Below are 25,562 nucleotides of genomic sequence, written 5' to 3' on the forward strand. Positions count from 1 at the left end.
GCTCACTAAAAGTGTCTTGACTCTCTGACCGCTGCGAAACCAACTGACCAGACTCATTGTCCGCTACCCTTGACCCTGACGGACGGATCTCCTCCCTAAAAAAAATCTCTAAAATCGGCTGCCTCAGGATGGGGCGGGCCCAATTGATTGCCCATCTTGGACCGACCCAAATACAACCCAAAAGTAGCAGACAGAGAGACCCTGTCTGTGGCTGTGGTTCAACTACCTACCAAGGCTTCCTGACCATTCTTGCGTAATTTCCCGCCTTCTATCTCTATCTGGGACTTCTGGGTCCCTGGGTTTCCCGACTGCGTTTATAACAAGCGGCCATGCACGGTTCGAGAGCCTAATCCAATCGAGGACCACTCTCACTACTACAACTACCACTACTACCATCACCTTTTCGGCCTTCGTTGTCCCTATTCTCGGCTTCTTCGTCTCTTTGACTCGGCTCACAGAAGACCGGCGCTCTTCCCCTGCACCCCCAATTAAGCTACCCTCCATTCTCTCTTTCTACCCCTACATGGCTATGCCATTGCTTTCTACCATATAACCCTCCTCAATGGACGAGGGTCCTGATTCTAAAGCCCCTCGCCGGAAGAGGGTATCTCGCGCCTGTGATCGATGTCGAAGTAAAAAGGTTAGTCATTCTTCTGTGCATATTACTTTCCTTTTTTTCCAATTCATTGATCCCACAATCCCCCGACCTTTCCTGATCTGTCTCCATCGGTGTATTGTCGCCCGAGCCGCCGCGCGTGGGTTGCTGGGATTTGTTACATCACCCACATCATGAATTACCCTGCCGGGGTGGGAGCTTATGTTTGCTCCCTTCCATCTACCACTCGCATCCTTCCGCTTCACCTTTTTTTGTCAACCACTCCCCACACGTCGCTGCCATTGATCAGCATCCCTTGATCACAAAAGTCGCCGGCTCATGTTGACACGATCTTCTGCTATAGGACAAATGTGACGGTCTCCGTCCGGCTTGTTCGGCCTGTCAGGCCTCCGGCCAGACCTGTTCCTATGACCCTCACGCAAAGAAGCGCGGCTTACCGGAAGGATATGTTCGCGGTCTAGAGAAGCTGTGGGCCCTGTCGATCTGCAACATTGAAGGCTTCGAAGACACCATGCTAGCTCTATTGGGCACTACAGCTGAATCAGCGAATCGGAGAAACAAGCTCATGTCACTGTGGACTGACGATAGCGCTTCTGAATCCCTACACGAATCATGGAAGACGAGTCGACTCTACGGCGCGCTCGAGAAGATGCTGTCGAATTCTGATCCGTCGCCTCACCCCTCGGGAAAACGACCTCGAGAAGATCCCGAGGACGACTCAACCGGCGCGGGTCCAGAATGGGGATTTCGAATCGATCGGAGCTCGACTGTCCAGTCGCTCGAAAATCCGCGCGTAGTTGGGCCGTCCAATTCCTCCCAAGCAAAGCGACCCAGACTGTCATTACCACCTGAAAGTCAACCCCCGTCGCAGACCAAGAACGGGACGCAGGCGCTGCAATTGCCGCCGCAGACCTCGCAGCTCCTGGACATCTATTTTGCCGTGACTCACTCGTGGTTTCCCATTGTTGCCAAGCACAACATCCTTCGTGCCTCCTACTTGTACGCAGGCGCGCCCGTGTCCGTGGCGAAAATGGCACCCGGTTCGGGTGACCATGCTGCCCTGTGGGCCTTGCTTAGTTATACCATCTCGCAATCCCGGATCAACCCGCAGGACGGGCCTTCAGGAGTGCTCGCCCAGACGAAGGAGTATTATTCGGTTTCTCGCTCCTTGATTCCGACTGAGACTGAACGTTATGAACTTGGGCATGTGCAGGCACTGCTTTTGCTCACCCTGGTCAATATGGGATTGGAAGATTGGACGGCCGCTTGGCTGTTGGCCGGTCAAGCAGTTCGGATGGCGATCTCCATGGATTTAGGTGTCTTCGCAGATGTGCGACGCTCTGACGAATTGCGGCAGGGCAAGGCCGTGTTCCTCGGCTGTTTTGTCGTAGACTCGTTGCTGTCGTTCCGTATGTCGAGGCGACCCTCCATGCATCCTCGGGATCTTAACACGGTGGGTTTGTTGGAGGAGGATGGTTTGGAAGAATGGAACTCATGGGCAGATGTGTTGCCCCCCACAACAGTCGGGCAGGGTAAGAGTCCGCGTCGCGGCCCACTCCTCGCTTTGAGTTGTTTCAATCGACTCGTCGAGTTAGCCAGCGTGTTGAACAAGATCGCTCGCGACTTTACGCCAGGCTCGGGCGCTCCGCTCTTTTCTCAGCAGCTGGTTATCGAACTCAAGCAGTGGGATGATCGTCTGCCACTTGGATGCCGCTTGATTGGCCCGGAAAGCATCTATCCGGAACGACATTCGTCCTTACTTCCACATCAGAGCTATCTGGCACTGACTTATGTTGCTACTCTTCTGTGGCTTTATCTTCGCATTGCTCCTCAAGAGCTCGGATTACCTCGGTCTCAACGTCCAGCTGTGGAAGGGGCGAAGAAGCTTCTCTACCGGGCTCTCCCTATCATCACTCAGCATCTAGAAAATTTCCAGCTCTGCGGTTTTCCGCCTCTATTCGAACCGTCCTTACGGACAATAGCCGAGCAAGCCTTCGTCTTACGCAACAAGATCGAATCAGACATGTTTCCGTTTGCACAATGGGCGGAAGCATTGGTGGAGCGAACGACTTTACTACGCACTACTTGGCCTGTCTACCGCTCAATGTGTACTACTATCGACCATTGGAATCGTTCGAAGGAGCTCCCTGGAACCCCAATGGCGTCTTTCCGGGGTGTCGAAGCAGAGGGTGCCCCACGGTTAGCACATGGGGTAACCAGTAATTCATTTCCACCTGCGCCTATACCTACTTCGTCAGTCGGGTATCAAGCTTTACCTGGGGAAGCTTCTTCAGGCGCCCAAACGCGAAGAAACGTTTCTGATTTACGTGACCCTGGTTACACGACGTCCTTCACGGGTATCAGCATTCCAGTGGACGGACAATACATGATGCCAAAGGATACAGTCATGGAAAATACAGATCTGTCGGTAATAGATGCGTCTTTCCAAGCCCCAACAGGAAGGGCAGCGGTCCATGTGGACAAGTCTAGCCCTGCAAATGGGTTGAGTGCGGCTCTGGCACGGGCACCACATTCTCATCCGGCAACTCCTGATTCCTCCGTATCGGGGTCCTTGATGCCTGGTATATCCGGAGCACCAAGTGATCGTTCCGTTCCCCGAAGCGAACATATGGACCCTCGAGAATCTCGGACCACTAATCCTGCCGAGCCTCATCTTGGGTCAACAGGCGATATTGATGCCATTTTCCGAGATCTGGCTTACCTCGATACAACAGAATGGGCCACCAGTCGCGAGGCGGCATTGAAGGATTTTGGATTTATCGATGACAGCACGTTTCAGGCGTTCTGTCATGATCCGGATCGCCTTGCTGGGTCTCAGCCCCTGGTTCATCCGCCCTCAATTGCGGACATATGGCCACCTCCAGGCTTTTTCCCGGAAACATTCCAGGAACCGATGGAGGACACAATGGAGGGTTAGTTGGGGAAACAGCCGACTGGCATCCCTTGGAAAGGATTTGCCTTAAGGTGTCTCTGTCTGGTTCTGTTGGTAGTGTCATTTTCCATGGCTTGTAAGGCCATCAGCATCATCGGACAATGTCGTGAGATGGGTCACCTAGTGCAGCGCATTCATCTCTTTGTTATCTTGTTCTATTTCGATACCCAATGCAAGCGCGCTACAGGTATAATGTCTCATTGATTCTTCTCCTGAGATTTGACGCATCGTCTTGTAGTTCCGTAGATTTCAGGGTGGTGACATGGTGTAACAGGCAATACTTTCCGAGTTGGTGGTTGATGTACCATCATGACGCAATTCCATCCATGATTGCTATACAACAATGCTATACCTATACATTCTCATACGCCAGGAGAGCATGCCAAGGTAGGTGATACTGTACTAGACGAACCAGGACAGGTGCAGGGACAACCGTAGGTAGCTAAGTATCTGAATACTCTAGTTGATATTGCATTGAAGGACTCGGTCGAGCATTCACGTGGGCAGGAGATGACAATGCTGCCTACAGCTTGCTCTGAGATCAACAGGGAGAGCTTTCCCACCAGGTCTGAGGTTCACCTGGACGTAGAGTCAATGGTACCTCTCCGCCTTATCTATGCAGAACCCCGCAGTGTGTGGGGCGCCATTGGTCAATTGAACCTTGAGGCATTAATGATGAGCTATCAAATTCCAAACCCAGATACCCAGGTAAACTTTTCTCCCCCCTCCCCCCTCTCACACCCTTCTCACTTCGCACTCCAAATAAGCACCTAAAAACAGCGATGCCACGCTTCTCTCACAATGCGATGAACCATCCGGAGCGACCTGCAGAAATCCAGGCCAAATGCCAGGAATTGATACTATTACCATCCGTCACCGCCCCTCATCGCTGAGCTAACCGGGGTGATTCGGGGTTAACTTAGGTTGCCACCTACCCTTTGCCCATAAGTCCAGCCCCCGCTGTATATGCTTTCTCCTCACCTGTACTTTCCCCCTTTGTCTGCATGAGCTTCATCTCTGTCTTCCCCCTATCCACGTCACCGGAAACTCCTCAGCCCAGCCAATCATCAGCGTCTGAGCTGGTTCTTCGGACTCAACCTTGGGCCGTGGTGCTTGGAACTCCGACGGATGGATGATTGAAGAACTAGTTAGTAGTCTTGCCGTCATTCCGTGGACGGGTACAGTACGGTTGGTAGACTACGTTATCTAAGGAGAATTATACTCGGGACCTGCGTTTCCACGTCGAGTAACTTACCTACTGTACAGTAACTTACTCCAAGGTACTGACTGGAGTAAGGTGCGTATCTGGCCTCCAGAGTCCTTGTCGAGTTGCTCTTCAATTATAGATCTGTTCTAGATCATTGACCTACGCAATGAAGATGCCGATTGCGTATCGGGTTGAGATCCCAACCCCGTAAACATTGCTTGCTCTCTTTAAACTTTCTCTGTCGCTGAATGTATGGTGTAAACCTGGAGTTAAGTTATCTTCCCCACCCGTGTCCCGTGTCTACCTGGCCTACAGCATACATGTTGTACAGGAAGCTTATCGGCCTTGATAGTCGCCTCAGGCTTGTGAGATAATCACTAACGGCTTCTTAACTGTTAACCAACCGCCCCCCCCCCCGCCGGCCCGGCTGACGGTCGAGACGACCCATCTCTGACTGACTAGCTGGCAGGCTAGCGACACCGGTCATCGAAGATTCGTGGTGGATTCTGATTGATGCTTCGGTTGCCTTGGATGAATGATTGGTCGTGCGAAGCCACGGTTGGAGAAATAAATGTGGGAATCATTACCGGTTGGTTGCCGCTGGTGTGCCCTGTGCGTACAGTAGTAGTACATAGGTTACTTAGTACATACTAACTTGTATGCAATACATAATCCGTGGAAGCGAGGACCTGATAATGAATCACAGCTAGCTTCCTGGTACTCGTATTCAAGGCAGCAATTTGTGATCGAATGTAGCTTTCACTCACTGGGGTCCCGTTGGATCCATTATCACTTCTGAATTATTCATGATATTACTCATTGTCATTATCGTCGATATACATCGAGCTCTCAATGCTGCAGACTTCCACCCCATTGAACACGCCAGACTGAAAATAGGATGCCAGAACCCCCCAACATAACTCCAGTCACGGAGCTTTTCATAGACGCAGCTCAGTATCATAACCAGATGGTTAAAACCCCGCCTCTTTTGACCTTGGCGGATGCAAAATAAGGACAGCGCAAGAACATCATCAAAACCCGGAACGCCTCGACCTATCTTGCCAGTCGTATAATGTATAAAGTAAATGCAAATAAGAGATGTTCTTCTTCCGGTTAGAAAGAATGTGCTTTCAGGTGATGCAATATGAGAATGGAGCGGGATCACCGTCGCCAGCCCACATTCCATATTACGTGAGCGATATCTTTGGCTGTATTCATTGTATCCATAAAGCGCTCAAGGACGCTGCCATTCGAGCTTTCCTCGTCTTCGGTGGGTGTAGACCCCGTTGACGTCGAGCCGAAGTAGTGACCGAGTTCTTCGTCATCTTCGGGATTGGCGAACCAGGGACGGCTGTAATGAGATGATTCCTGGGATCCCGGATTTGAGTCCCAATCAAAGGTATAGTCGCCGCCGTCGTCGTCCAAGAGGAAGTTGGCGGAAGCAGAAGGTCGAGTAGACTGTTCCAAGGGAGTCGAGGAGGAAAAATAGTAGGACCAGCGGTCCATTATCGAGCCTGCCGGAGGCTCAGGAGTGTCTCCACGATACTTCAACGTCGTCGAAGGAAGCGGAGCAATGGTTTTGTTATCGCCACTAATACTACCACGGGGTGTGACCCGATCGCTCCGATCTACGTTAGGATGAATCTGTTTCATCATCACGACACCATTCTCCGAGGAGTCATCACAAGCCCTTTGCCCCTCATCATCATCCTCCTTTGCTTCCACAGCAATACATTGCACAACCTCATTGTTGAAATGGATATGTCGTTTTTCACTGGGTGACCCAATGCCTGACGGCGATGTCTCGGTTGTGGTTCCATGAATGGACGCCCGAACAAGAGTAGCGGCTAATTGGTTTGGCACCTGCTCAAGGTCCGAGGGGCAGCGCTGGAAAGACGGCCGACTTCGATTCGTCTCCGCCTCCTGTGCTTTCAGAATAGCCCCCGCATGCTGCAGGAGAGTGTGCTGGGATAGAGAGCGTTGAAGGATGGTTTCAGATGCTGTTCTCTTTTTCAGAATCGGCTTCCTATCCGGATAAAGAGTTGGCGTTGCAAATCGACTTGGAGGTGGGGAGTCTTCCAATGTCGGCTCTCGTCTATCGCACGTTTTCAACGGGCCATACAGCCATGTCACGTCACAGTCCTTAAGCCTAGACAAAGTTCTTAGGATGTCTGTCGATCAAACAAAAAGGGCGAGATGAGAGAACCAACCAGTTTAGAGTCTCCGGGGATACCGTGCCCAAATTCATCTTCAGCTTGCCCCATGTTCGCCATGACGCATTCTCCAACCTCACTCCGTTATCATAGGCGCTTCGCCGGGCGACCACATACCGCCACGAGGCCCATATATCCTCCTGCCGCCACTCGTGGGATAAATAATCAACATGTCTCGACGGCTCATCTTCGATTGAACTATCGTCGGCAGCTGGTGTGTGCGCTCTCCACCGCTGAAGGTCCGCCGATGAGTCTACTGAGACTTCACTGAGAGCTTCCGGTTCTTTTGGGATGAACTGGTGAGAATCATACGACGGTAATATCAATTCACTGCCATCCTGGTCGCCACCCACATTCAAAGACAGACTGCTGAAAGCGGTGGCTGTCGACGAGAAATGGTCCGCAGCAGAGAGTGCAAGATCCGGAGAGGATGGGTCGAGAGGGTGCATCGATCGGATCGGATTGACATAAGCTCTTGATTGAAAGCCATGAACAGCGGACTTGGCGGTAGCAATCTCTGGCTCCTCGATGAAGTAGGTCTGAGTGATAGGGGACCGAAAAGAATCTGGAGAGAAGCGTGAGTGCTCCTCTCGGGAGGCGGGAAGAACGGCAGTCATCCTTGCAATAAGACCATTCACGTCGATGGAGTATTAATGGACCAGCGAGCTTGTGAGAGGCGAGAAGGTCAGTGCAAGTGATGTGAGGAGGGAGCGAGCGGGCGATACTAGACACAAGCCGATGAAAAACGACCTGACAGTGAGAATTACAAAGAGTCTCCAGGCAAAGCGAAAAGCCTCGGATCTAGCGAAAGCGACGAAGGGCTGAGATCATGGCGCAAGGATATGGTTAATGGTGGAGGGCAGTATATACGGGACGAGTTAATCTTATACCGCGGGTCGAGGAACGAGCTAGGAAATCCGGAAGAGGGGACGGGATGGCTGTTCCAGCCCCCGCTAGATGAACAGAGTTGGTACCGACCGAAGAGCGCTGGTCAGGGATTGTTGGATAGTCGGTCGCACGGAGGATCGGAGGAGAACGTAAGTGAGGTAGTGAAAGAATCTAGATTGAGGGAGGGAGGGAGGGAGGGAGGCGAACAATGTGGAAAAGGCCGGGGGCGAGGAGGGGGAGCAGCAACCGTAGTGGAGGGAGGAGTAAGTAGATAGGATAGAAAGCACAGGGAAAGGGTAACGCGTAAAATAACGTTAGGAGAGGAAATTAACGGGAAATCGGGAAAAGACAAAGCTCCCGCAGTTGACAGTAGTGGCGGCGGGTGGAGATCAGCGTGGCATCAAAAGGGCGTTTATTCGCGATCAGTTACTCTGGGATCTCGTGTTGGAGATTGTTATTTTGCAATTTCATCATCTCCTTGTTGAGACGATTCTCACTCTTCTTTTTTTTTCCCCCTCACCTCTCAAATCTTGTTTCTCTGTGTCAGTCTTTTCGTATCGCCCACTGGCTGTTAGCTCAATGACAGAGGGCGGGGCAATTGATAGAGGACTAGACGTGGTCGAGACCGACTTGACTTGTGTCTGATGGGGTTTGCGGAAAGAGCGAAGGATGGGAGAACTCGGCTCAGTGCTGCTGAGATTGACGTTGACGCGTGGGTTGAAAGGGTGGTCTGGAAGGGATGGACGCAGAGTGAAGTGGAAGTAGTGGATCCGTTAACAAGGAAAAACTAAAAGAGGTACGTACAAACTTGATGTGTCATAGCAGGAAAATATCTATTGGTTTGTTGCTAATCCTAGAGTCTAGCTAACACGTACAGTATGTATTAGATAGAAAGAACTCAAGAAGGAATCCTGGCAGATATTCAGACATAACCTCAAACAAAAGAATAGAATGCTTACTGCATTTGGATTTTGTTGGGGGGTAAAGGGAAGATACTACTCCGTACATACATAGTACAAACATAGCACTCAGTAACTTATGTACAGTAAGTTTACTTGTTCATACGTACTCCGTAGAATTCATTGAATTGCCACCGGTTTAGTCTCCGTCAAGATAGAAAAACCGGGCGCGGGTGGAGATCAAGCTGCGACACTAGGCTTGTTGTTGCCTAGTTCTTTTACCGTTGGTGTGACTTTGGGGGAACTTTTGGGGGGAGGGGGGTGGAGGTGGAGAGACTCCGGAGACTCTTCTAGAGCGGAAAGAGGGGAAACTGTCGCTGACTCATTGATTTTAGATGCTTCAGGGAGGGTCTAGACAGAGAGCCCTGAGGGACAGTACTACTTACTACCTGTACTTCGAGTGCTGGGTGCTTAACAAACTTTAGTTACCTCTTACTACTATACGGAGTACTAAAGAGTGCTTCACCGCTGTAACCACAGAGAGGTATTTGTGAGTTAAGTAGTTATTATACAGCACAGTAAACACAGTAAAGTAATTCTCAATCAACTTCCCAAATTCACAAAAGTCAGTCTAAATGATCGCATCATTCAGGCCCAGGGAAGGATGGAATTCTTCGGCTTTGAACTTCCTTTCAACATCATGAGTGCAACCAAACTCAGGTTGGTTCATCCGTTCGGAATCAGGACTACTATTACGTTAGGTAGGCATTCATCCATGACCTATGTACAGTACTGTACAGTACAGTACGTCTTCCGAATTGGTTGATCTCCCAGAAAGGCGGGGTGCCTCAAGTTTGGTACGTATGGGTACTTCAGTCGGATTGGACCTACCTCATTTAGTCTTTTATGTATGTACTGTACCTTTTCCCCCTCTACACACGAGGTAAATACAAACACGCACAGAGAGAGAGAGAGAGAGAGAGAGAGAAAGAGGGATATTCTTCGGACAAGATTCGGAATGTTTCTTGGGGCCTCGATAGGTCACCCTTGCATAATTGTTGTACGGTGCAATAACTACATAGTACGTCCGTACCTAGTGGATGATGTCCCGAGCATGGCACGGATGTTTTGCCCGCAGGGCTACTGCCAACGAGCTAGTGATAGGTACAAGTGCATGGTATTTATACTAAGACTGACAGTCCGAAATCCTCCGCGGTCGATCGGAGCTATTCGGACCGGAATAGAACGAGCGATAGGTGCTGTGCAGTACTCCGTGCTTCATCCATAGTACTCGAGTGGTCTAGATAGTCTACTGCTCGTAGTACAATACTACTAACCAAAGATACAGACGAGCTCTCCTCTTCTTCCCGCTCTTTTGCCCCTTCCGAATGTATCAATGGTGATTGCATCTTGCAAGTTGTACCTTGGCTGCATCTTAATCTATTCAACGGTCTTAGCGCATTGGCAACTGGAACCACCCTCAACAGGATCAATCTAGACTCATCCACTTTCTGAACGAAGTATATGTACAGCCCTGTACCTGAATTAGGTAACATCTGCAATATGATGCACAAAAAAATGAAAAAGAGCAGTCAGTCAACGATTGGTGACAACAGGGATTTCAAACCTCTTGGGAGTACAGTACTCATATAAAACGGTGCGCATTGATACTACCTAATCAAGCACCACAAGCTGAGTCAATTCTGATTCGTCCGCAATAATCCCTCAACCTCGGGGGTAAATACAACCTCAGAAGGGTCTTGATGTGAAACCTACTCCGAATCACCAACAAAGAAAAAGGGGAGCGAGCACCTGAGGGTCAAGTATGGTATAGTTTTCAAGATCCATCGGGCGGCTCGATGCACGTCAGTAACGGCTGGCGGGGACAGTGGAGACTTTTCAAGGTTGGGAAAAGTGCAAGGACCTTCCAATAATCCAATCATTCCCACGAGGGTCTATCCTACGCTTCTCTTTGGTCAATCAGCTTCCATGATAAGAAAGCCAGAAGCCGGTGCCCGGTCCGCAAGGCAATTGACTACTTACAGTATATGCAACTGGGATCCTCTTTGCTTCCCATTCCAAGGTTGTCAGCTTATGGTTTCCATGTAATGGGTCTTTTTCCACTCCGTAGAGCACCATGAACAGAATCCCGATCCGGTTGCAGCTCGAGTGCAACGAAACACCCCGTGCAAGCACCAATGGCCTCAATACGAACTCGACCCACCGGTCAATTGAGTTGTTTCTCCTTCGGAATGTATGTCTGTTATCAGAAATCTTGCTAAGGATAATAGATATCTCGATTGATGACAAAATCGTGGTTTGGAATAGGCAACGTACTTGTATTCCTCTATAATTAGACAATTCATCGAAAAGCCCGGGTTCCCTAGGGGCTGTGAATGACGTGTCTCGAGGTTGACTGGCGGCAGGACTTCTCCTCCCTCAAATCTCCTTGCTAAAACAAGCCAGGGCCATTTGCTGCGCTTGACTGGTGTCTCTTGAGGGGCAAAATCTGACGCGGAATGTCCTGTAGTTACTTCCCTCGTCCGATGAGAGGGGCTCTTGTCTTTTCACCACAAACAAAGTCGCGCTGATTCGCAAAGCTTGAAGCTTCCATTCGCATCATGAATCAGAGGCAGATGAAAGCGTACTAATCTCGCGCATGCTTTATACAAGGGGTGAGAAGAGACATATTTGCTTGAGGTCCAAGAGCAGAAAAGAAAAAGAATGAATCCGAATGAAAGGAATAAGATTCAAAAGCACAGGCATCCAGATTACATGTTATGAATCAAGACCGGGCCAGTTCTGATCTCTCTATATGCTGTATGGAAATCTGTTTCACAATTAGAAAATTGCACCCATCTCTTGATGGCTACTAACATTATAGGCTGTGAAACCTATGTCACTCAACTGAGCCCACGTTACCGATTTGCTTGTTTCGATTGGAAAGCGCGGGCCCCTTGTCCGCGGAAGCTGCCCTTTCCCAAGCAATATTCTTCGAAAGTCGTGTGTATCATGATCTGCGAACTTAGCCCTACCAAAGCGAGTCTCCCCTGAGAAGAAGGCTGGTTTCTGGGCGAGACCAATTTCAGTATACCTCTAGCTGGAGACAAGGAACCAGCTGTTGACTCCCATGAGGTAATCCCGACAGCCACTTGCGATATTGACAAACGAACTCCGGCCACTTTGCCCGAATAGGCCTTGGGGGTACTATGGGTCAAGGATTGATCTCCTTGTCATTCCGTTTGACGATCAGTCTATCATTCACAGGGAGCGTAGCGTTGCTCTGGTCAACTCGGTAGGATTCCCTGAAATTGGTATTGTGCCTGTTAGTGTCTGAGGTGGTAGCTTCACTTTTCCACTTGAGGCAGCACTCATTGCCACTGGGCACCACTTTCATCTCCCTACTGGCTCTTCTGCTTGATGACTATTGAATTGAGGGCTCTTCGAAGACTCTCTCAGCAACGATCCCGTTAGAGCTGCGGATGTCAGAAGCGGATAGTCGACTTCTCTCTTCTAAATCATCGGGCTTCGTGTAACACAGAGAGGTTATCAGGCGGAAAAGAGAGTAAGCTCGGTTTCTATCAAGTATGCATACCTAAAACCTCGAGTATGAACTCGAATTGGATTGAAACCTCACTACGTGTTTGTGCCATCGTCACGTTACACATTTAGTTCTTCCATGATTGTTCTCCTAGCTCGTTACCCTCGAACTTGCGTGGGTCATATTCTTCAACCGGAACCACCATCGCCTCATCATAAATTTCTCTGTCTCCTGTAAATCTTTGATGATTCCCGTCCAACCGATTATGCCTGCGCATTGAATCAGTGAGTATACTCACGTGATCATTATTGCTGCGCTTCCCGAAGCAGTTAGTGGGGTGGCTGCAGTACCGACCCCGCGCCATCTCGATAAACTAAAGTGCAGTCGGTGATAACAGGACTTCCGAATTCGACGAATTCCAGTGTCCTGGGAAACAATCACTATCTTTCTTAATCGGCCCTCATTCCAGAAACCATATACAAGAAGGCTATTGGGTCGGAAAATGGCGGACGTCGAGCAACCTCGTCCGGTGGAATATCCGGCAAAGCACGTCCTGTACTGTGGAGGTGAGTGAATGCCCATCTCGAACTTGAGCTTCTGCGATAGGAGAAAATTCATTTCTCGCTATTTTTGACCCTTAGACTGACAAGGCTAACGCAATCTATATTTTACATGTACAGTCTGTACACTGCCTGTAGAAGTATGGCCCTCATTCCAGCCTTTTTGCCCAGAACACGTTATGATCGGCAATATTTGGAATCGAACGACTTCTCCGAAGATAAGTGATTGACTCGTGGATCTCCAGTATTGCGAATTCGGCGGAACAGCGAAAAAGTGCGAAGACTGGCTGAAAGATACGCACCCGGACGCGTATCAGCAGCTCTATTCCGAAGGTTCGTCCGCTCTGTTCAGATCATTGTAGCAGGTCTTAGAACTCCCGCAGCTGACTCTGATACGGGACTGCAGAGGCTCTGACTTCCAAGCTATCTTCACTTTCGGTGTCTGCCCAGGAGCGTGCTGCTAAGGATGCGGCTAAGAAGGAGGCAAAGGCTGCCGCCGCAGAGGCACGAGACGCAGAGCGAAAGGCCGCTTCCAAGGTACAGATCAAACGCGTTGAACGAAACAAGCGCAAACATGTCACTGTCATCACGGGCTTGGACATATACGGACTGGAGAACAAGAAGCTCGCCAAAGAGCTTGGTAAGAAATTTGCGACTGGTTCCTCCATGACTCGCTCTGCTGGAGGCACCGAGGAGATTACAGTTCAGGGTGATGTCAGTGAAGATGTGAAAGAATGGTTGTTGGAATTTTATGCCAAGGAAATCCCTGAGGTCAACATTGAGCTTATTGAAGACAAGAAAAAGAAGTCGAGCAGCTGATTCAATGTCTTTCGATGACCTATCATATAACGGCAGACTAAACGCTTAATGTACTAAATCGGATGCTTAGATGCAATTGGGTATCACACGCAAAAGATGCAATGGAGTCGGGGCCGACCTTGACCTTCATGCCGAGAGTACAGAGACAGGACGCCGTACTTATAGCTTATTCAGAAACAAAAAATTTCAGAGGCTCGTCACCACTAGGCTTCGAAAATACCGGATCCCTGATAAAGGATGGTCTAAGTTGGCTGCTTGATCCACGTGGGAGTGTTTCCTCCTTGAGATTCGTGATTGTCCTCGTCCCGAAGTGATACACTATAATCCAACGTTGCTGTGCCTGCACGCATGTTGTTGGAAATGGCCGAGGATTGTATTATGCTCCTGTTTTGTGTGGCAATGGCCAGAAGCACTGCAAGTACACCCGCTGCCGCAAAGGCCCAGAACATACGGAGCCTTCGATTCACGCGGTCTTGCCATTCCATCTCTTTCTTCTCCCAGTGATCGATCTCATTCCGCATGTTCTCAAGTCGATCGTTGAGTTCCTGAGCTTTCGTCCGCCCTGTCTTCATGCGATCCTCCAAAGCCTCTATCCTTCTGAGCTGTGGCTGGAATTCTTGAAGCTCTCCAATCTGTTTTCGGATCTCTTGGTCGAGACTCGACGTTTCTCGCTGGAAATCGGCAAAGAGACTTGATGTAGAGTTCAGTAGTTCCTGGAAAGACGATACCGTAGCATTCAGGGCTGCCACCTTCTCCAGAAGGTTATAATACGTGTAATCCAGACGGCGCGTGATGTCTGTAGCCAATGTTCCGATAAGTGACAAAGCGGACCTCAAATACCTGGCGTGCAGTCAGTCATACCAAGCCCGGTTCACAGTATGGCGTTCGAAACTTACTCCTCGCCGTATTTCCGTCTGCTTTTCACTTGCTCCAGGTCCTCTGACGACCGGATTTCTTGACGTGCGACCGGGCCAAGCTTTGTATTTGTATCAATTCCCTCAAGTATGCTCTCCCTCCGGCTTCCGTCAGTCAATCCCGTGGTAGACTCCGATCCCCAGCGCGACCGTGTCGTTTGACGTGTCATCGGACGGAGGAGACCATTCTCTTCATCGTTGTCTTTGTCTTTCATCCCGGACCACGTCGGCAGCAGGGCCCTGGCAGTGGTAGATGTCGTAGACTGAATCTTTTTCCGTGAAAAGCGACCGTCGCCAGATTTGTTATGCTTATGCTTGTGAAGGTGGCGTGATTTGGACAGATGACGGTGCTGTTTCTCTTCGGACAGGCTGACGATGTTGGCAGATTGCAGATTATCTTCATGACCATGGCTGTCGGTGATGCCAAGGGCCTGATCATCGCTTGTGCTGGCCAGCTGCTTGTCCAGTGAAGCACTAGGCGGTCTCTGGGTGACAACCACGCCAAAACCATGGGTGGTCGATGGATGAGGGACGGAGCGCTCGGGAGTCGTAGAAGATACCATGTCAGGCAAGGACAAGCTCATGGAGGCCTCCATTCGGACTCAGCAAGTCCCTTTGGTCCGTAGAGCTGATAGTTTGATGCACCAAGGGAGAAGAATAAACTGTTTCAATGCCCATCGGCTCTGCTGCTGGTCAAAGTCATTTGATTGAGATGGCGGACTCGACATCAGGCGCCAAGCGCTGACCGTTCGATACCCTCCCCTGGATTCTTAAAGACTACGTACTCCTTACTGGTACAGTACATACAGCACGATCGGCATGTCTTGAAACGCCCGACTCCGTCTCCGAGCCTATGTGACTTTACAACTACCTTGGTATAGCATGAAGTCTTGGACGATTCTATGTGAAGATGTTTCTTGCTTCCGTATGAATATAATTATAAATCCAGTATCCAGAACCCCCAACTCCATGGTCGCCATGATCCATTTTTGTCCCGACAGAAAATCGAAGGATGTGTGAAAAGAGGCCGCCTGTCGCCACATTATCTTTCCGAAGGCTCAGCGCAAATAGGGGGAAGGCGTTTTCTGCGTGAATGAATAGGAAGAAAAGGCAATTTTCAAAAAGCTGGTCGGTAACTGCCATGCATCCAGTGCAGCAAACAAGCAGCAGGAAACAGTTCAACCGCGACAGCATACACTGACCTGTCCAGGGGTCGATCAAGCTCTAGGCAGCATCAAGAATTCAACAGTTTGTTGCGCTTTTCACGGCGCTTCAAGCGCTCAACACGTTTACGATGCATCTTCTCGGCCATCTTTTCATAGCGTTCTTTCTCTTCCTTGGCGGCTCTGCGATCCTTAATTCGCTGGATATGGGCCTGGTTGTGTTGTCAGTCCACCTACGCTGCCTAGGGGTAGAATGAGTTGCAAGTCTACCCTACCTTCCGCTCAGCCTCCTTCTCTTCCTTAAGTTCCCTTTCGTGTTCTTTGACGGCTTCTTGGTGTTTGCGGGTTTCCAGGCGCTTCGCATAGGAGGTCATACCCGCCGTAGGGCGGAAGGGCTTCTTGGAGTCGTGCCAGTTTTTTCCTGCGGGTCCGAGAAGTAAAACTCATTAGCTCCAGTCAGTTTTCAGGGAGTGGGAGGGGGAGAAACAAAATGTAAGAGGGGGGGAGAAAAAAAGAAAAAAAAGAGGAAAAACAGGTAAAAAGTGGGGAAACCAAATTAATACCATTCTTCCGCATGCCCTTCACGGACGGAGGGACTGAAGCCGAGGAGGACGACATGGTCAGACCAGGTGAGGATGGTGGGAATGGGAATTAAAGCTGCCACCAAAGCGAGGTGAATGCTGAGGATGGGGAAGAAGAGTGATATGTATTATTAGCAGTTCTCCGCTGCCTCTCCCTCTTATTCTTCCGGTTGTCTGATTTTGAGGAAAAAGTTATCTTAGACCGATCAGATAACCGGATCTCGGTGGAAGTGAGCATCCGAACCCGCGTCTGGCACTTGTGGCTCCGAGAATGAGGGATTTGTCCCACCTCGTTTCCTAAGAATCACTTGGCCGGCAAGTTAGTTGAAACATCGCAACCAACCGTCTTCCTCTTTGGCCCCCCACTATATGTGACCTCTCGGCCTTTGGGCTCATCTGCTTCCAGCTTTTCAAGCGATGCTCGCTCTGTCCTGAATTTATCGCGCATGGTTCGGGCATCTTACTGGCACCACCCCTCCCTGACACACCGCCCCTCTTTGGATCAGGTCCTCTTTAAATACTCGCTTGGCCCTCTTGACCGAACCACTTTCGATACCTACCATGTTCTCTTAATAGCCTAACTTCCTGTTCTGTTCTTGCTGCCTACCCTACCTCATCTCCTGTCCAATTCTTGCCTATCTCTTCCCTTATGGCGGCTGCAGAGAATGCGATAGCACTAAAGAATGAGATGTCGATGGAACTCCCTTCACTCCCGCCCAACCAGGGCTTCCAAGCTTTCAAAGATATTCTGTTCGGATCTGTGAGTCGCCTCGCTGTATCGCTCAGTGCTGAACTGGAAACCACTGACGCTCCGTCAGACTGCGGGAATGGTAGGGAAGGTAATCGAATACCCTTTTGATACCGTCAAAGTACGACTCCAGTCCCAGCCGGATCATCTTCCTCTAAAATACACCGGTCCCCTGGATTGCTTCCGCCAGTCGTTCCAAGCCGATGGTGTGCGTGGGCTCTACCGCGGGATCAGCGCCCCTATGGTCGGGGCGGCTGTAGAAAACAGCTGCTTGTTCTTCAGCTACCGCCTCGTCCAGGATATACTTCGCGCCACGTTTTACGCCCCGGCAGATGCGCTACCCTTCCCAGCGTTGGTTCTCTGCGGTGCTGCGTCTGGGTCAATAACCTCGCTTGCACTTACCCCGGTGGAGCTGATCAAATGCAAGATGCAAGTACCTCTGGCAGGTCCCAGCGCCAAAGCGCCGGGGCCTCTGGCTCTCATTGTATCTGTGTTCCGCCGCGAGGGTATTATGGGTTTCTGGCGTGGACAATTAGGGACATTTATTCGCGAAACCGGCGGTGGCGCCGCTTGGTTCGGTAGCTACGAAGGAGTTATGGCGCTCTTCCGCTCATCCCGCGCAGCCTCTCAGCAGGCTGATGATGCCGCACTTGAGTCCGATCGCGTCCCCATACCTCAGCAGATGCTTGCCGGTGCAGCAGCTGGTGTCAGTTACAATTTCCTGTTCTATCCTGCTGATACGATCAAGTCACGCATGCAAACCGAGGACATCACACGCTTGGCGCACAACGGTGAAAGACAAACATTCTGGGGGGTTGCCCGAGCCTTGTGGACACAACAGGGAGTGAAGGGATTATATCGAGGCTGCGGTATCACTTGCGCCCGGTCTGCTCCCAGCTCAGCCTTTATCTTTACGATATATGAAGGCTTACGAAGCCATTTTGGCTGAGCGTGTCGTCACTCTATAATCTCCTTGTCCTCCTACCATTCTACCATTTCTCTTTCGAGTTACTCTTGCGATTTCTTGAGCTTTTCTGGCATTGTTGTATGATACCTCTGTTCATGTTCTAGATCTAGACCTCTTCTTTTTTTTAAGTTATTTTTGATTCCTTTCTTCTCTTTGCTTTCTTCACTCTTATCTTCCCTTGTTTCGTTCTCTTCGAATCCCCCCCCCCCCTTTTTTTTCCGTAAAAGAAAACTCAATCTAGCATTGATAGAGGAGGAGGAAGAAGAAGAAGAAGAAGAAGAAGAAGAAGAAGAAGGAAAGTCTGTTAGATCCATTATTTCTTGGTATCAAGACTTGCTCTCTCTGGGCTGCCGAAAGTAGAATTTCATGATGATAGATGTGTCTTTACCAGACCCTGATTATACATTACATTTAGTAGATTGGTCGATGAGCTGGGAAAGGTTGCTGTTATGGTTCTCAATGGGTTATTGGTTGATCCGCGATAGCGCAAATTTTCGGAGAGGGGCTGCAAGACTAGAAAAAGAGCATGACGTGTGACCCTCGGTCCTCTCCCACATTCAGCGTTAAGTTGGTTATCTCTGCTCGCCTCATCTCTGTCTTGTTTACCACCAGAACCTGAACGATTACTCTCTTGCTGAATCGTTGCCCAACATACATCCGACAATCCATCCGAACATGGATTTAAATATGGCATCGTCTGCTGACCATCTTTCGGCCCAAGAGCTGGAGACTCTCTCCACCAAAGCTATTTCTGCCAAGGACGTTGCGTACTGTAAGTCCCAGATATGTGCTGTTTCCTAAACCCCTCAACCTTCTTTTAGCACGCAACATTGAATGCTCGTTCTAAGATTTCTGATGTTCATGCACCTCGTTACCTTGGGATATGTATGACCTCTCAAGCCATCCGTTTGATTACTAAAAAGCTCTGATAGGCCCTTATTCAAAGTTCCGGGTTGGAGCCTGTGTTTTGACGCAAACAGGCGAGTATTTTCACGGTGCCAACGTAGAAAACGCTGCCTATCCTGTTGGGACCTGTGCAGAAAGGGTTGCATTGGGGACTGCGGTTGTGAGTTACCTTCTTCTATGCTTCAATTTCCTTGCTGCAAGTTGCTGCAGGCCGCTGCCAGCGTAGGGCTCGTTCTACAAATCACTATTTTCTCGGCTATTTACTCAGGCTGGCCAGCTCATTTTTGTCCTCGTTTTGCCGTGTGGCTTTTAGGCGGCACGACGCTTTGAGACTTCCTGTCCAATTTGAAGGCATGGCTGACGTATTGGACTGATCTGCAGGTAGCTGGGCATCGAGGCTTCAAAGCCATTGCTGTTGCAACAGACATTGAGCCAGCAGCATCACCTTGCGGCATGTGCAGACAGTTGTAAGTTAATTCTGTGCTTAAAGTTTTTTCTTTTCAGTTTCTACACACATGAACGACATGACTTTCTTGCTTGGTACCTGTACTTACCGCACTGTTTCACTAAAGCGATGGCTAACAAGCGGACAATAGCATACGTGAATTTTGCACCTCATCATTGCCCATCTTTATGTATGATGGGCAAGGAAACTTTACTATGAAAACTATTGGAGAGGTAATTACACGTAGTGTTACATTGTTGTCCATCTAATCAGTCACCACGCTTTTTTTTCCAATATATCCTTGAGAAAAGGTGTACTGACATATTTCTGATTTGCAGCTTCTGCCGGACTCATTCGGCCCGGACGATTTGCCTGGAGCCACGAAACAATCTTAGGCCCCTGCGTTTAAGGTCCCTCTCATTTCCGGCTCCGACGCGATAGTATGGAACGCGTCTCCCATAAATGCAGACCTGGCAGTCTCACTAGGTTCATAAGATGCACTTCTCCTCCCTAGATTGGCTTCAATTCCAGGGTAATGTTATTTTTAAAACTCGCAAAGTGGCCATATATGATTGCTGAGCAGAACGGCCCTGTCAATTCAGGGCTTTGTTTGTAAGTCGAGTAGCGCGCCTTGTTAGACGTCGGGCTAGTGGCTAGTGTACTGGGATCCAGGACCACAGTGGCATTCTTGCCTCATAGTCGTAAAGACCTCATCTCCTTGGAAACATTTTCTGATGTATCACCTCGACTGGCATACATCAACCTGGTTAATACCTTACACTTCTAGCATGACATGTCCCAGAAAGATCCACAAAACATAGCAACGTCAGGTTAGTGGTACACAAAGTATGTTAGAGGCTATGACCTTCATAAACAGCACTTACGATCAATGGATTAATGACACCATACAAAAACCTTTTAAAAAAGGATTCGGGCTATTGCCCAAATGGGATTCTATCGTTCAAAGACTATTTTAAAGATGAGCAAAGATAGTCAAGTCGACCTAGCATGAGTGACAAGTACGGAAGGAAGGCGACCAGGGCCCCTTCCTACATATTCGTATTGTAACATGAAACCATAAAAAGGCCACCAAGTTTGTCGAAGAGAGCGCAGATGAGCCCTGCCACTAGAGCTCATCTTCCTCGTCAATGTCGGCTTCTTCCACCCCAAGAAGCTCATCCTCATCATCGACAACGTTAGTGTAATCGCCTCGCCGGGCTGCAAAAGCACCCCGAGACGAGTAGGGTCGTGTATACCCTCCACTGCGCCTGAGACGCAAGAAACCGCTTGCACTTCGCCATGAGCTGGTAGCTAAAAGCGGCAAGGCTTTAGCAACAGCCACCGCGCCCGCGATCATAGTGACGGGAATGGTCATGAGCAGCGAGTCTCGCGACAGCAAACCAGAAGAGGTGCTAACATTCTCTCCAAGGCGAATCTGACCGAATTTGCCGTCCCATCTGGTATAGACATAGTATCCAACGGCACCGGCCACAGCGATGGGTATCACAATGGCAAAGAACAGTCCAACTCCGCCGATGCCGTGTCTACGTTGATATTCATCCGTTTTGTTTGGGCAGGGCTTTGAGACCAGATGGTCTAATTCCAATCCCCCTTGGCAAGTCGTTTGGGGTAGGCGCCGGTATCCTGTAGGCTCCCAGTATTCAACACGATCGGGATCCACCTTACATACAGCCATCGCATCCGGTGGAGACAATCCCTTGACGAGCCCGCAGCTACCATCACTCAAAGGTTCGTAGTTATAATCACTATTCGGTGTTAGCGATCGATTGGTTGCTTCCGAGCTCCCATTGATTCAAGCAAGGTAATTGGTAAGTCTTACCATTCAAAGTCGGATTTGGTACAGCTGCAGTTCCTCCCTATGCTGTGAATGTGGGGCTCACGCCAATCATTCCAACATTGAGCAGTAGGTTTCTTGCGATGATATTGTTCAACATGACCAAACAGGCAGTTATTGTCCTCAAAAGGGTGACTTGGCTCCCAAATGTAGTAATCGTCGCTGGCTCCACTATCTTCGTCCAAGTTGCATGAGGCGGCCCGGAGTTTAGTGAAGTCAATATTGACAGTCGCGAGTTTATCTCGATTCTCCGACTCCGCATCTTTACCCCAAAGAAGGAAGTTTTTGGAAGTATCAGAGGGGACAGTCGAGATGTCTTCGATCTGCATTGGAACATCCGAAAACTGGTACTCTTCCCAAGTGTCACCTTCGTCCGTACTGTAGTAAAGCACCTTAGTCGGTATTGACTCGCGCACAATGACGATAACAGAACCGGAGTCACCAAATTCCCAAAGATATCGGCCTTGCTTCAGAAACTTCCAAGTGAAGCCAGCATCGCGTGTGACGAATGTATCTGGCTCGCCATCGCTAGCCAAATGATCGCCCACATTACCTATACCGATCATCAGGCCAATTGCTGAGCCGGACGAATACGTGTCTCTTTCATCCCTGCGCTCTGTGTAGCCATGGAGGTGGAGCGAGCAATCCGGAATTCCTTTGCCTTCTTCCACGGCACAACCAAATTTTTGGCCATCGGCATCTTTGGGTGGGGGGAGTAACATCCACCGGCCCCCGTCATTGTGAGTGATCATGGTTCTCAGCTTCTTCGATTCGCCGGAAGAAAGCCTGTCCACATTGCTGACAACATTCGCAATAGCAACACCTTCAAGTCCCTGGATTTTCTCGAAATCAACATAGCCGCGATGGTCCCGACTCACTGCGCCTAGGCTGAGCACGTAAGAGGTCCCGTTACTATTACTTTTTATGATGGAGCCGTACTCGGCTCCTTCGGCATTGTTCACAGTCACATGCAAGAAAACAGCATGAGTAGAGCTTTCGAGGACAGTATAGGCTGTCTGGATAGGAACATGAAGGTTTGGAGGAAAGTGTGCTTCTGCAAAGGTCCGGCCATCAACGCTGCTGCTCGCAGTCAGCGATTCCGGCTTTTCCGGGTTTCGAGATGCTACCACAATGTACTCGGACATTGTAGCATAGTTGATAACATCGTCGAAATGAACACGTCGATCAGCAAACTCATTTTCGCTAGATAAGAGTTGCAATCGGTTGTTTCGATTTTCACTTTCGAACTGCTCACAGAAAATCAAGTTGTTGCTGTCGGGACGCGTCTCTCGACTCTCGAACTCGCATTTCTGAACGTAGCGGAGAAGAAGTTTCCAGTTTTCGCCACGATTCTGGCTGATATGGGCATTGGAATGGCAGTCGCCAGACTCACAATCTACAGCACCGGTCCATATAAGCCAGTCTTTATACTGTGGGTGAAAGGAGATTGTTGGGACACGGTCATGAGTAGGCGGAATCGGCGCCTCGAAGTGTTTGAATGTCTGAGCACGATCAACCGTCCAGAATGCCTCCTTCCCGTCAGTCAAGAGAAAGGCTGTGTCGCTGCTATATGGATGAGGTGCAACTCTGGTGATTTTCTTCCCTTGCAATGACTGCTGCCACGTTTTACCGTGGTCATGCGAGAGATAGAGGTCGTGTGCACTTGTCAACATGATGACAGTTTCGTCAGTCCCTGAGTTGCTGGACTGGCGCTCCAAGTAATAATATGCGCTGAATTGCTTCGCATCGAAGAACTGTTTCGTATGGCTGATCTTACCATTGCTATCAGGCGAACTTCCCACGTCCCCACATGACCACTCAATCTGATCATCCATGTTCTTGCCGCCTTCTCGGATGCAGGAGTTTCCCGGAATGAGCCTCCAACCTGATGGACCAAAATACTTATCGGTGGGGTTTTTGCATTTTCCATCTGGAGGTCTTGGGATTTCAGCAGGCCTACAGCTTTGCCCATCTTCGCTGCGCTGTTCACACTCGTAGTCTTCGGTCGTACATTTGCATGGTTCTAGGATCGGTTGAGGGTCTTTGAATTCCTCGTCCACAAAACAATTTGCGTTGGCCTTCCTGCGCCGATAATATTGTTTGTGGCCCATCAAACAATCAGGTTCACCTTTCTCAGTCAATCTGGCCGGCCACTTTTCGAAGTCATCCTGACCACATTTCCGTTCGTGAAGGCCCTTAAAATCAATCGAAAACACGATATAGTCGCCATCACCATTCTCCTGCCCAACAAGAACAAACTTTAGGCTGGTAGAGTCGGGAGTCGTTGTGACCATGGTGGGGTAAATCGTGTGTTCTAGATCGACTGATTCCCACTCCTTGCCATGATCGAGAGAGAACCTGACCTTTTTCGCCTTCCCAGCATCACTAACCGCCACTATCACAGCACCTTGGTCACCGAATTCGTATTTATAAGGCCCGTCAAGAGCATGCCGCCAAGTTACTCCTGCATCATCTGAAACAAACAGGTCGCCATCATTGTATTTCTTGAGGCTGTCGCCTGTGTTGCCGACACCCATGACTACTCCTGGTGCCGGACTCGAGAATACCCTGCCAATGTTCGCAAAAGTAGTCACCGAGTGTAGATGCAAATGTTTGTCGCCCACTTTGAGTGGTTGGAAGGTTCTTCCATCATCAAAGCTTATTTGGCTAATAATCTTCTTTTCGGAGCCGGATTCAACCTTTTCAGGATTCTTGACCGTGTTAACCAATACAATGCCCTGAATTCCAGCGACTTTCTCGAAGTCCACAATTCCGGCTTCATTGCGATTGGTGTGCTCGATATTGCGAGTAAAGAATGTACCGTCTGAATTTGAGGTAAACAGCACGCCCATGCCACTGAAAGGGCTGGTTAGAACATCCACCTGCAGGCTGTAGTTAGTGCTTTCCAGCATGGTGTAGGCATCTTGTTCTAATCTGTGACCGCCAAACTCTGCCCGACTCCAAGTAATTGTATCGGTGGTCACGTACAAAGCAAGCTCGTCGGTTCCCTTGGACTTAACCGCAGCAACGACAAACTTCTTGACAGCAGCGGTACTGATGACTCCAGAGATTGGCCGATCTGCGTGTAGTTTCACTTCTATGCCATCAGCACTACTGCTGAAGTAATCGTCGGAGTACACCAGACGGTTGGCATGACCAAAGGGCACCTTCAAGCCTGGGGCAACGCATAGCGTTCGGTCGACAAGTTGATCGAAAGATGGGACATTATCTGCAAAATCTGGATGGCCAACGGCCCACGAGCATCCGGCAGCGCTCTCGCGCAATAGCTTAGTCGTTTCAAAGTCATTCGTCGTATAGTATGATCTCACGATGCAGAAAGACCCAACGCATTCCTCGCTTTGGAAAATAACTTTGCTCGAATCCCAACCATGGAATACAAGAGGTGCGTGCTGCAACGCTGGAAATTCGTCAATTGTGAAAGCATTCCAGGTCTTTCCTTGATCCTTTGTCTTGAAATGACGCCCATCGTTGCCCAAGGCATAAGCTCTGTTCTTGTCGAAAGGATGTTGTTGAACCCAAACCACCCGCTGTTTCATGCCTTCGCCCTTTCCAACAACCGACTCCCATTGTTCACCACCATCGAATGACTGGAAGACATCACCGTTCTCCAAGCTCATGAGGACGTTATCCGTGTCCTCGAAGTAGAAAAGGGACACCGGAGCATGGTCAAATTTCGTCGTAGTGATTTTGGGTTCTCCGGGTGATTTTGCGATGCTGGGCCGCAGGATGAGAGCCAGCGTCAGGTAGCCCACTAGCAGGAGCCATCGAGACGCCATCGCCACGACCTTTATAACATTTGCGATGAGACAGCAAACAAGGGCGGAATATCCCCAGAAATGCTGCGCCAAACAGAGTGAATTGCACGAAGAACGAGAGTCAGAGATAATATCGACTACTTGGTCAGATTCTGTCGAATGGGCGTACCAGGTCCAGTAGATAGAAGAAACCGAAGGATAGACAGACGGAAATAGAATCGGCATAGCTGTCGCTGCGTGGCCCAAGACGAGCTCCTTGATCACGTGTCGGCCCGTATCGCTTATCGAGGCACTAATGACCTCATGCAGAAGCGGTAGCAGATAAGCTCCACTGCTACTTAATACGTAACAGTACTCACCTTCGAAGCGCTTTCAAATGAGTGGAGCTGTCATACATCTTACCTAGGAAATCTTAACACTAACGTTCAATGCAATAAGTCAGACTGGCGAGAGGTAAGGTATTATATGTCAGGCCATAAGATCAGGTGCTTGAAAGGGTAACCTAGCACCC

At 49.6% G+C, this 25,562-nt stretch overlaps 8 protein-coding genes across 8 annotated transcripts; 4 read left to right on the forward strand and 4 right to left on the reverse strand.

Moving 5' to 3' along the window:
* The first annotated feature begins 310 nt into the window (after positions 1-310).
* On the forward strand, positions 311-3,647 carry BO82DRAFT_9784 (putative C6 transcription factor). The gene is made up of 2 exons (XM_025641719.1): positions 311-640; positions 960-3,647. The coding sequence occupies exons 1-2, from the start codon at positions 563-565 to the stop codon at positions 3,552-3,554; spliced, it is 2,673 nt and encodes an 890-aa protein (XP_025494909.1). The 5' UTR covers positions 311-562; the 3' UTR covers positions 3,555-3,647.
* Positions 3,648-5,816: 2,169 nt separating this feature from the next.
* On the reverse strand, positions 5,817-7,718 carry BO82DRAFT_9799 (protein phosphatase regulator REG1). Its single transcript, XM_025641721.1, has 2 exons — positions 6,987-7,718; positions 5,817-6,925 (listed from the first exon to the last, which is right to left on the reverse strand). The coding sequence occupies exons 1-2, from the start codon at positions 7,604-7,606 to the stop codon at positions 5,938-5,940; spliced, it is 1,608 nt and encodes a 535-aa protein (XP_025494910.1). The 5' UTR covers positions 7,607-7,718; the 3' UTR covers positions 5,817-5,937.
* Positions 7,719-12,700: 4,982 nt separating this feature from the next.
* On the forward strand, positions 12,701-14,017 carry tma22 (putative RNA binding protein Tma22). The gene is made up of 4 exons (XM_025634535.1): positions 12,701-12,883; positions 12,998-13,017; positions 13,123-13,210; positions 13,284-14,017. Exons 1-4 carry the CDS (start codon positions 12,820-12,822, stop codon positions 13,694-13,696), a joined length of 585 nt encoding a protein of 194 aa, XP_025494911.1. The 5' UTR covers positions 12,701-12,819; the 3' UTR covers positions 13,697-14,017.
* Positions 14,018-14,082: 65 nt separating this feature from the next.
* BO82DRAFT_259192 (uncharacterized protein) lies at positions 14,083-14,948 on the reverse strand (the record flags this gene model as incomplete). The annotated part of the gene is made up of 2 exons (XM_025630923.1): positions 14,083-14,536; positions 14,593-14,948. Coding segments are annotated over 2 exons (810 nt in total), but the record flags the coding sequence as incomplete, so codon positions are not given.
* A 536-nt stretch (positions 14,949-15,484) lies between these two features.
* BO82DRAFT_351869 (CGR1 family protein) lies at positions 15,485-16,476 on the reverse strand. Its single transcript, XM_025634536.1, has 3 exons — positions 16,337-16,476; positions 16,049-16,194; positions 15,485-15,985 (listed from the first exon to the last, which is right to left on the reverse strand). Exons 1-3 carry the CDS (start codon positions 16,389-16,391, stop codon positions 15,845-15,847), a joined length of 342 nt encoding a protein of 113 aa, XP_025494913.1. The 5' UTR covers positions 16,392-16,476; the 3' UTR covers positions 15,485-15,844.
* Positions 16,477-16,667: 191 nt separating this feature from the next.
* Positions 16,668-18,287, forward strand: amcA (putative mitochondrial ornithine carrier protein AmcA/Ort1). Its single transcript, XM_025634537.1, has 2 exons — positions 16,668-17,114; positions 17,173-18,287. The coding sequence occupies exons 1-2, from the start codon at positions 17,004-17,006 to the stop codon at positions 18,049-18,051; spliced, it is 990 nt and encodes a 329-aa protein (XP_025494914.1). The 5' UTR covers positions 16,668-17,003; the 3' UTR covers positions 18,052-18,287.
* Positions 18,288-18,756: 469 nt separating this feature from the next.
* On the forward strand, positions 18,757-19,815 carry BO82DRAFT_276787 (cytidine deaminase; the record flags this gene model as incomplete). The annotated part of the gene is made up of 5 exons (XM_025631157.1): positions 18,757-18,841; positions 19,002-19,135; positions 19,357-19,442; positions 19,572-19,653; positions 19,759-19,815. 5 exons carry the CDS (start codon positions 18,757-18,759, stop codon positions 19,813-19,815), a joined length of 444 nt encoding a protein of 147 aa, XP_025494915.1.
* Positions 19,816-20,351: 536 nt separating this feature from the next.
* On the reverse strand, positions 20,352-25,248 carry BO82DRAFT_430022 (vacuolar protein sorting/targeting protein 10). Its single transcript, XM_025640588.1, has 2 exons — positions 21,261-25,248; positions 20,352-21,186 (listed from the first exon to the last, which is right to left on the reverse strand). The coding sequence occupies exons 1-2, from the start codon at positions 25,070-25,072 to the stop codon at positions 20,547-20,549; spliced, it is 4,452 nt and encodes a 1,483-aa protein (XP_025494916.1). The 5' UTR covers positions 25,073-25,248; the 3' UTR covers positions 20,352-20,546.
* Between the last annotated feature and the right edge of the window lie 314 nt (positions 25,249-25,562).

Source organism: Aspergillus uvarum (assembly GCF_003184745.1).
Source record: "Aspergillus uvarum CBS 121591 unplaced genomic scaffold BO82scaffold_10, whole genome shotgun sequence".
NCBI classification, from domain to species: Eukaryota; Fungi; Ascomycota; class Eurotiomycetes; order Eurotiales; family Aspergillaceae; genus Aspergillus; species Aspergillus uvarum.

Bases quoted from the DNA above. Each gene is read 5' to 3' on its own strand.
- BO82DRAFT_9799 (XM_025641721.1), bottom strand. From the start codon at position 7,606: ATGACTGCCGTTCTTCCCGCCTCCCGAGAGGAGCACTCACGCTTCTCT. The intron at 6,926-6,986 runs GTTGGTTCTCTC...AACTTTGTCTAG, and splicing joins TCCCCGGAGACTCTAAACTG to GCTTAAGGACTGTGACGTGA.
- BO82DRAFT_430022 (XM_025640588.1), bottom strand. From the start codon at position 25,072: ATGGCGTCTCGATGGCTCCTGCTAGTGGGCTACCTGACGCTGGCTCTC. The intron at 21,187-21,260 runs GTAAGACTTACC...AACACCGAATAG, and splicing joins ACCAAATCCGACTTTGAATG to TGATTATAACTACGAACCTT.
- tma22 (XM_025634535.1), top strand. From the start codon at position 12,820: ATGGCGGACGTCGAGCAACCTCGTCCGGTGGAATATCCGGCAAAGCAC. The intron at 12,884-12,997 runs GTGAGTGAATGC...TTACATGTACAG, and splicing joins GCACGTCCTGTACTGTGGAG to TCTGTACACTGCCTGTAGAA. The intron at 13,018-13,122 runs GTATGGCCCTCA...GTGGATCTCCAG, and splicing joins TCTGTACACTGCCTGTAGAA to TATTGCGAATTCGGCGGAAC.
- BO82DRAFT_9784 (XM_025641719.1), top strand. From the start codon at position 563: ATGGACGAGGGTCCTGATTCTAAAGCCCCTCGCCGGAAGAGGGTATCT. The intron at 641-959 runs GTTAGTCATTCT...CTTCTGCTATAG, and splicing joins ATCGATGTCGAAGTAAAAAG to GACAAATGTGACGGTCTCCG.
- BO82DRAFT_351869 (XM_025634536.1), bottom strand. From the start codon at position 16,391: ATGTCGTCCTCCTCGGCTTCAGTCCCTCCGTCCGTGAAGGGCATGCGG. The intron at 16,195-16,336 runs GTATTAATTTGG...TCGGACCCGCAG, and splicing joins GAAGGGCATGCGGAAGAATG to GAAAAAACTGGCACGACTCC. The intron at 15,986-16,048 runs GTAGGGTAGACT...CAACACAACCAG, and splicing joins AGAAGGAGGCTGAGCGGAAG to GCCCATATCCAGCGAATTAA.
- amcA (XM_025634537.1), top strand. From the start codon at position 17,004: ATGGCGGCTGCAGAGAATGCGATAGCACTAAAGAATGAGATGTCGATG. The intron at 17,115-17,172 runs GTGAGTCGCCTC...ACGCTCCGTCAG, and splicing joins AAGATATTCTGTTCGGATCT to ACTGCGGGAATGGTAGGGAA.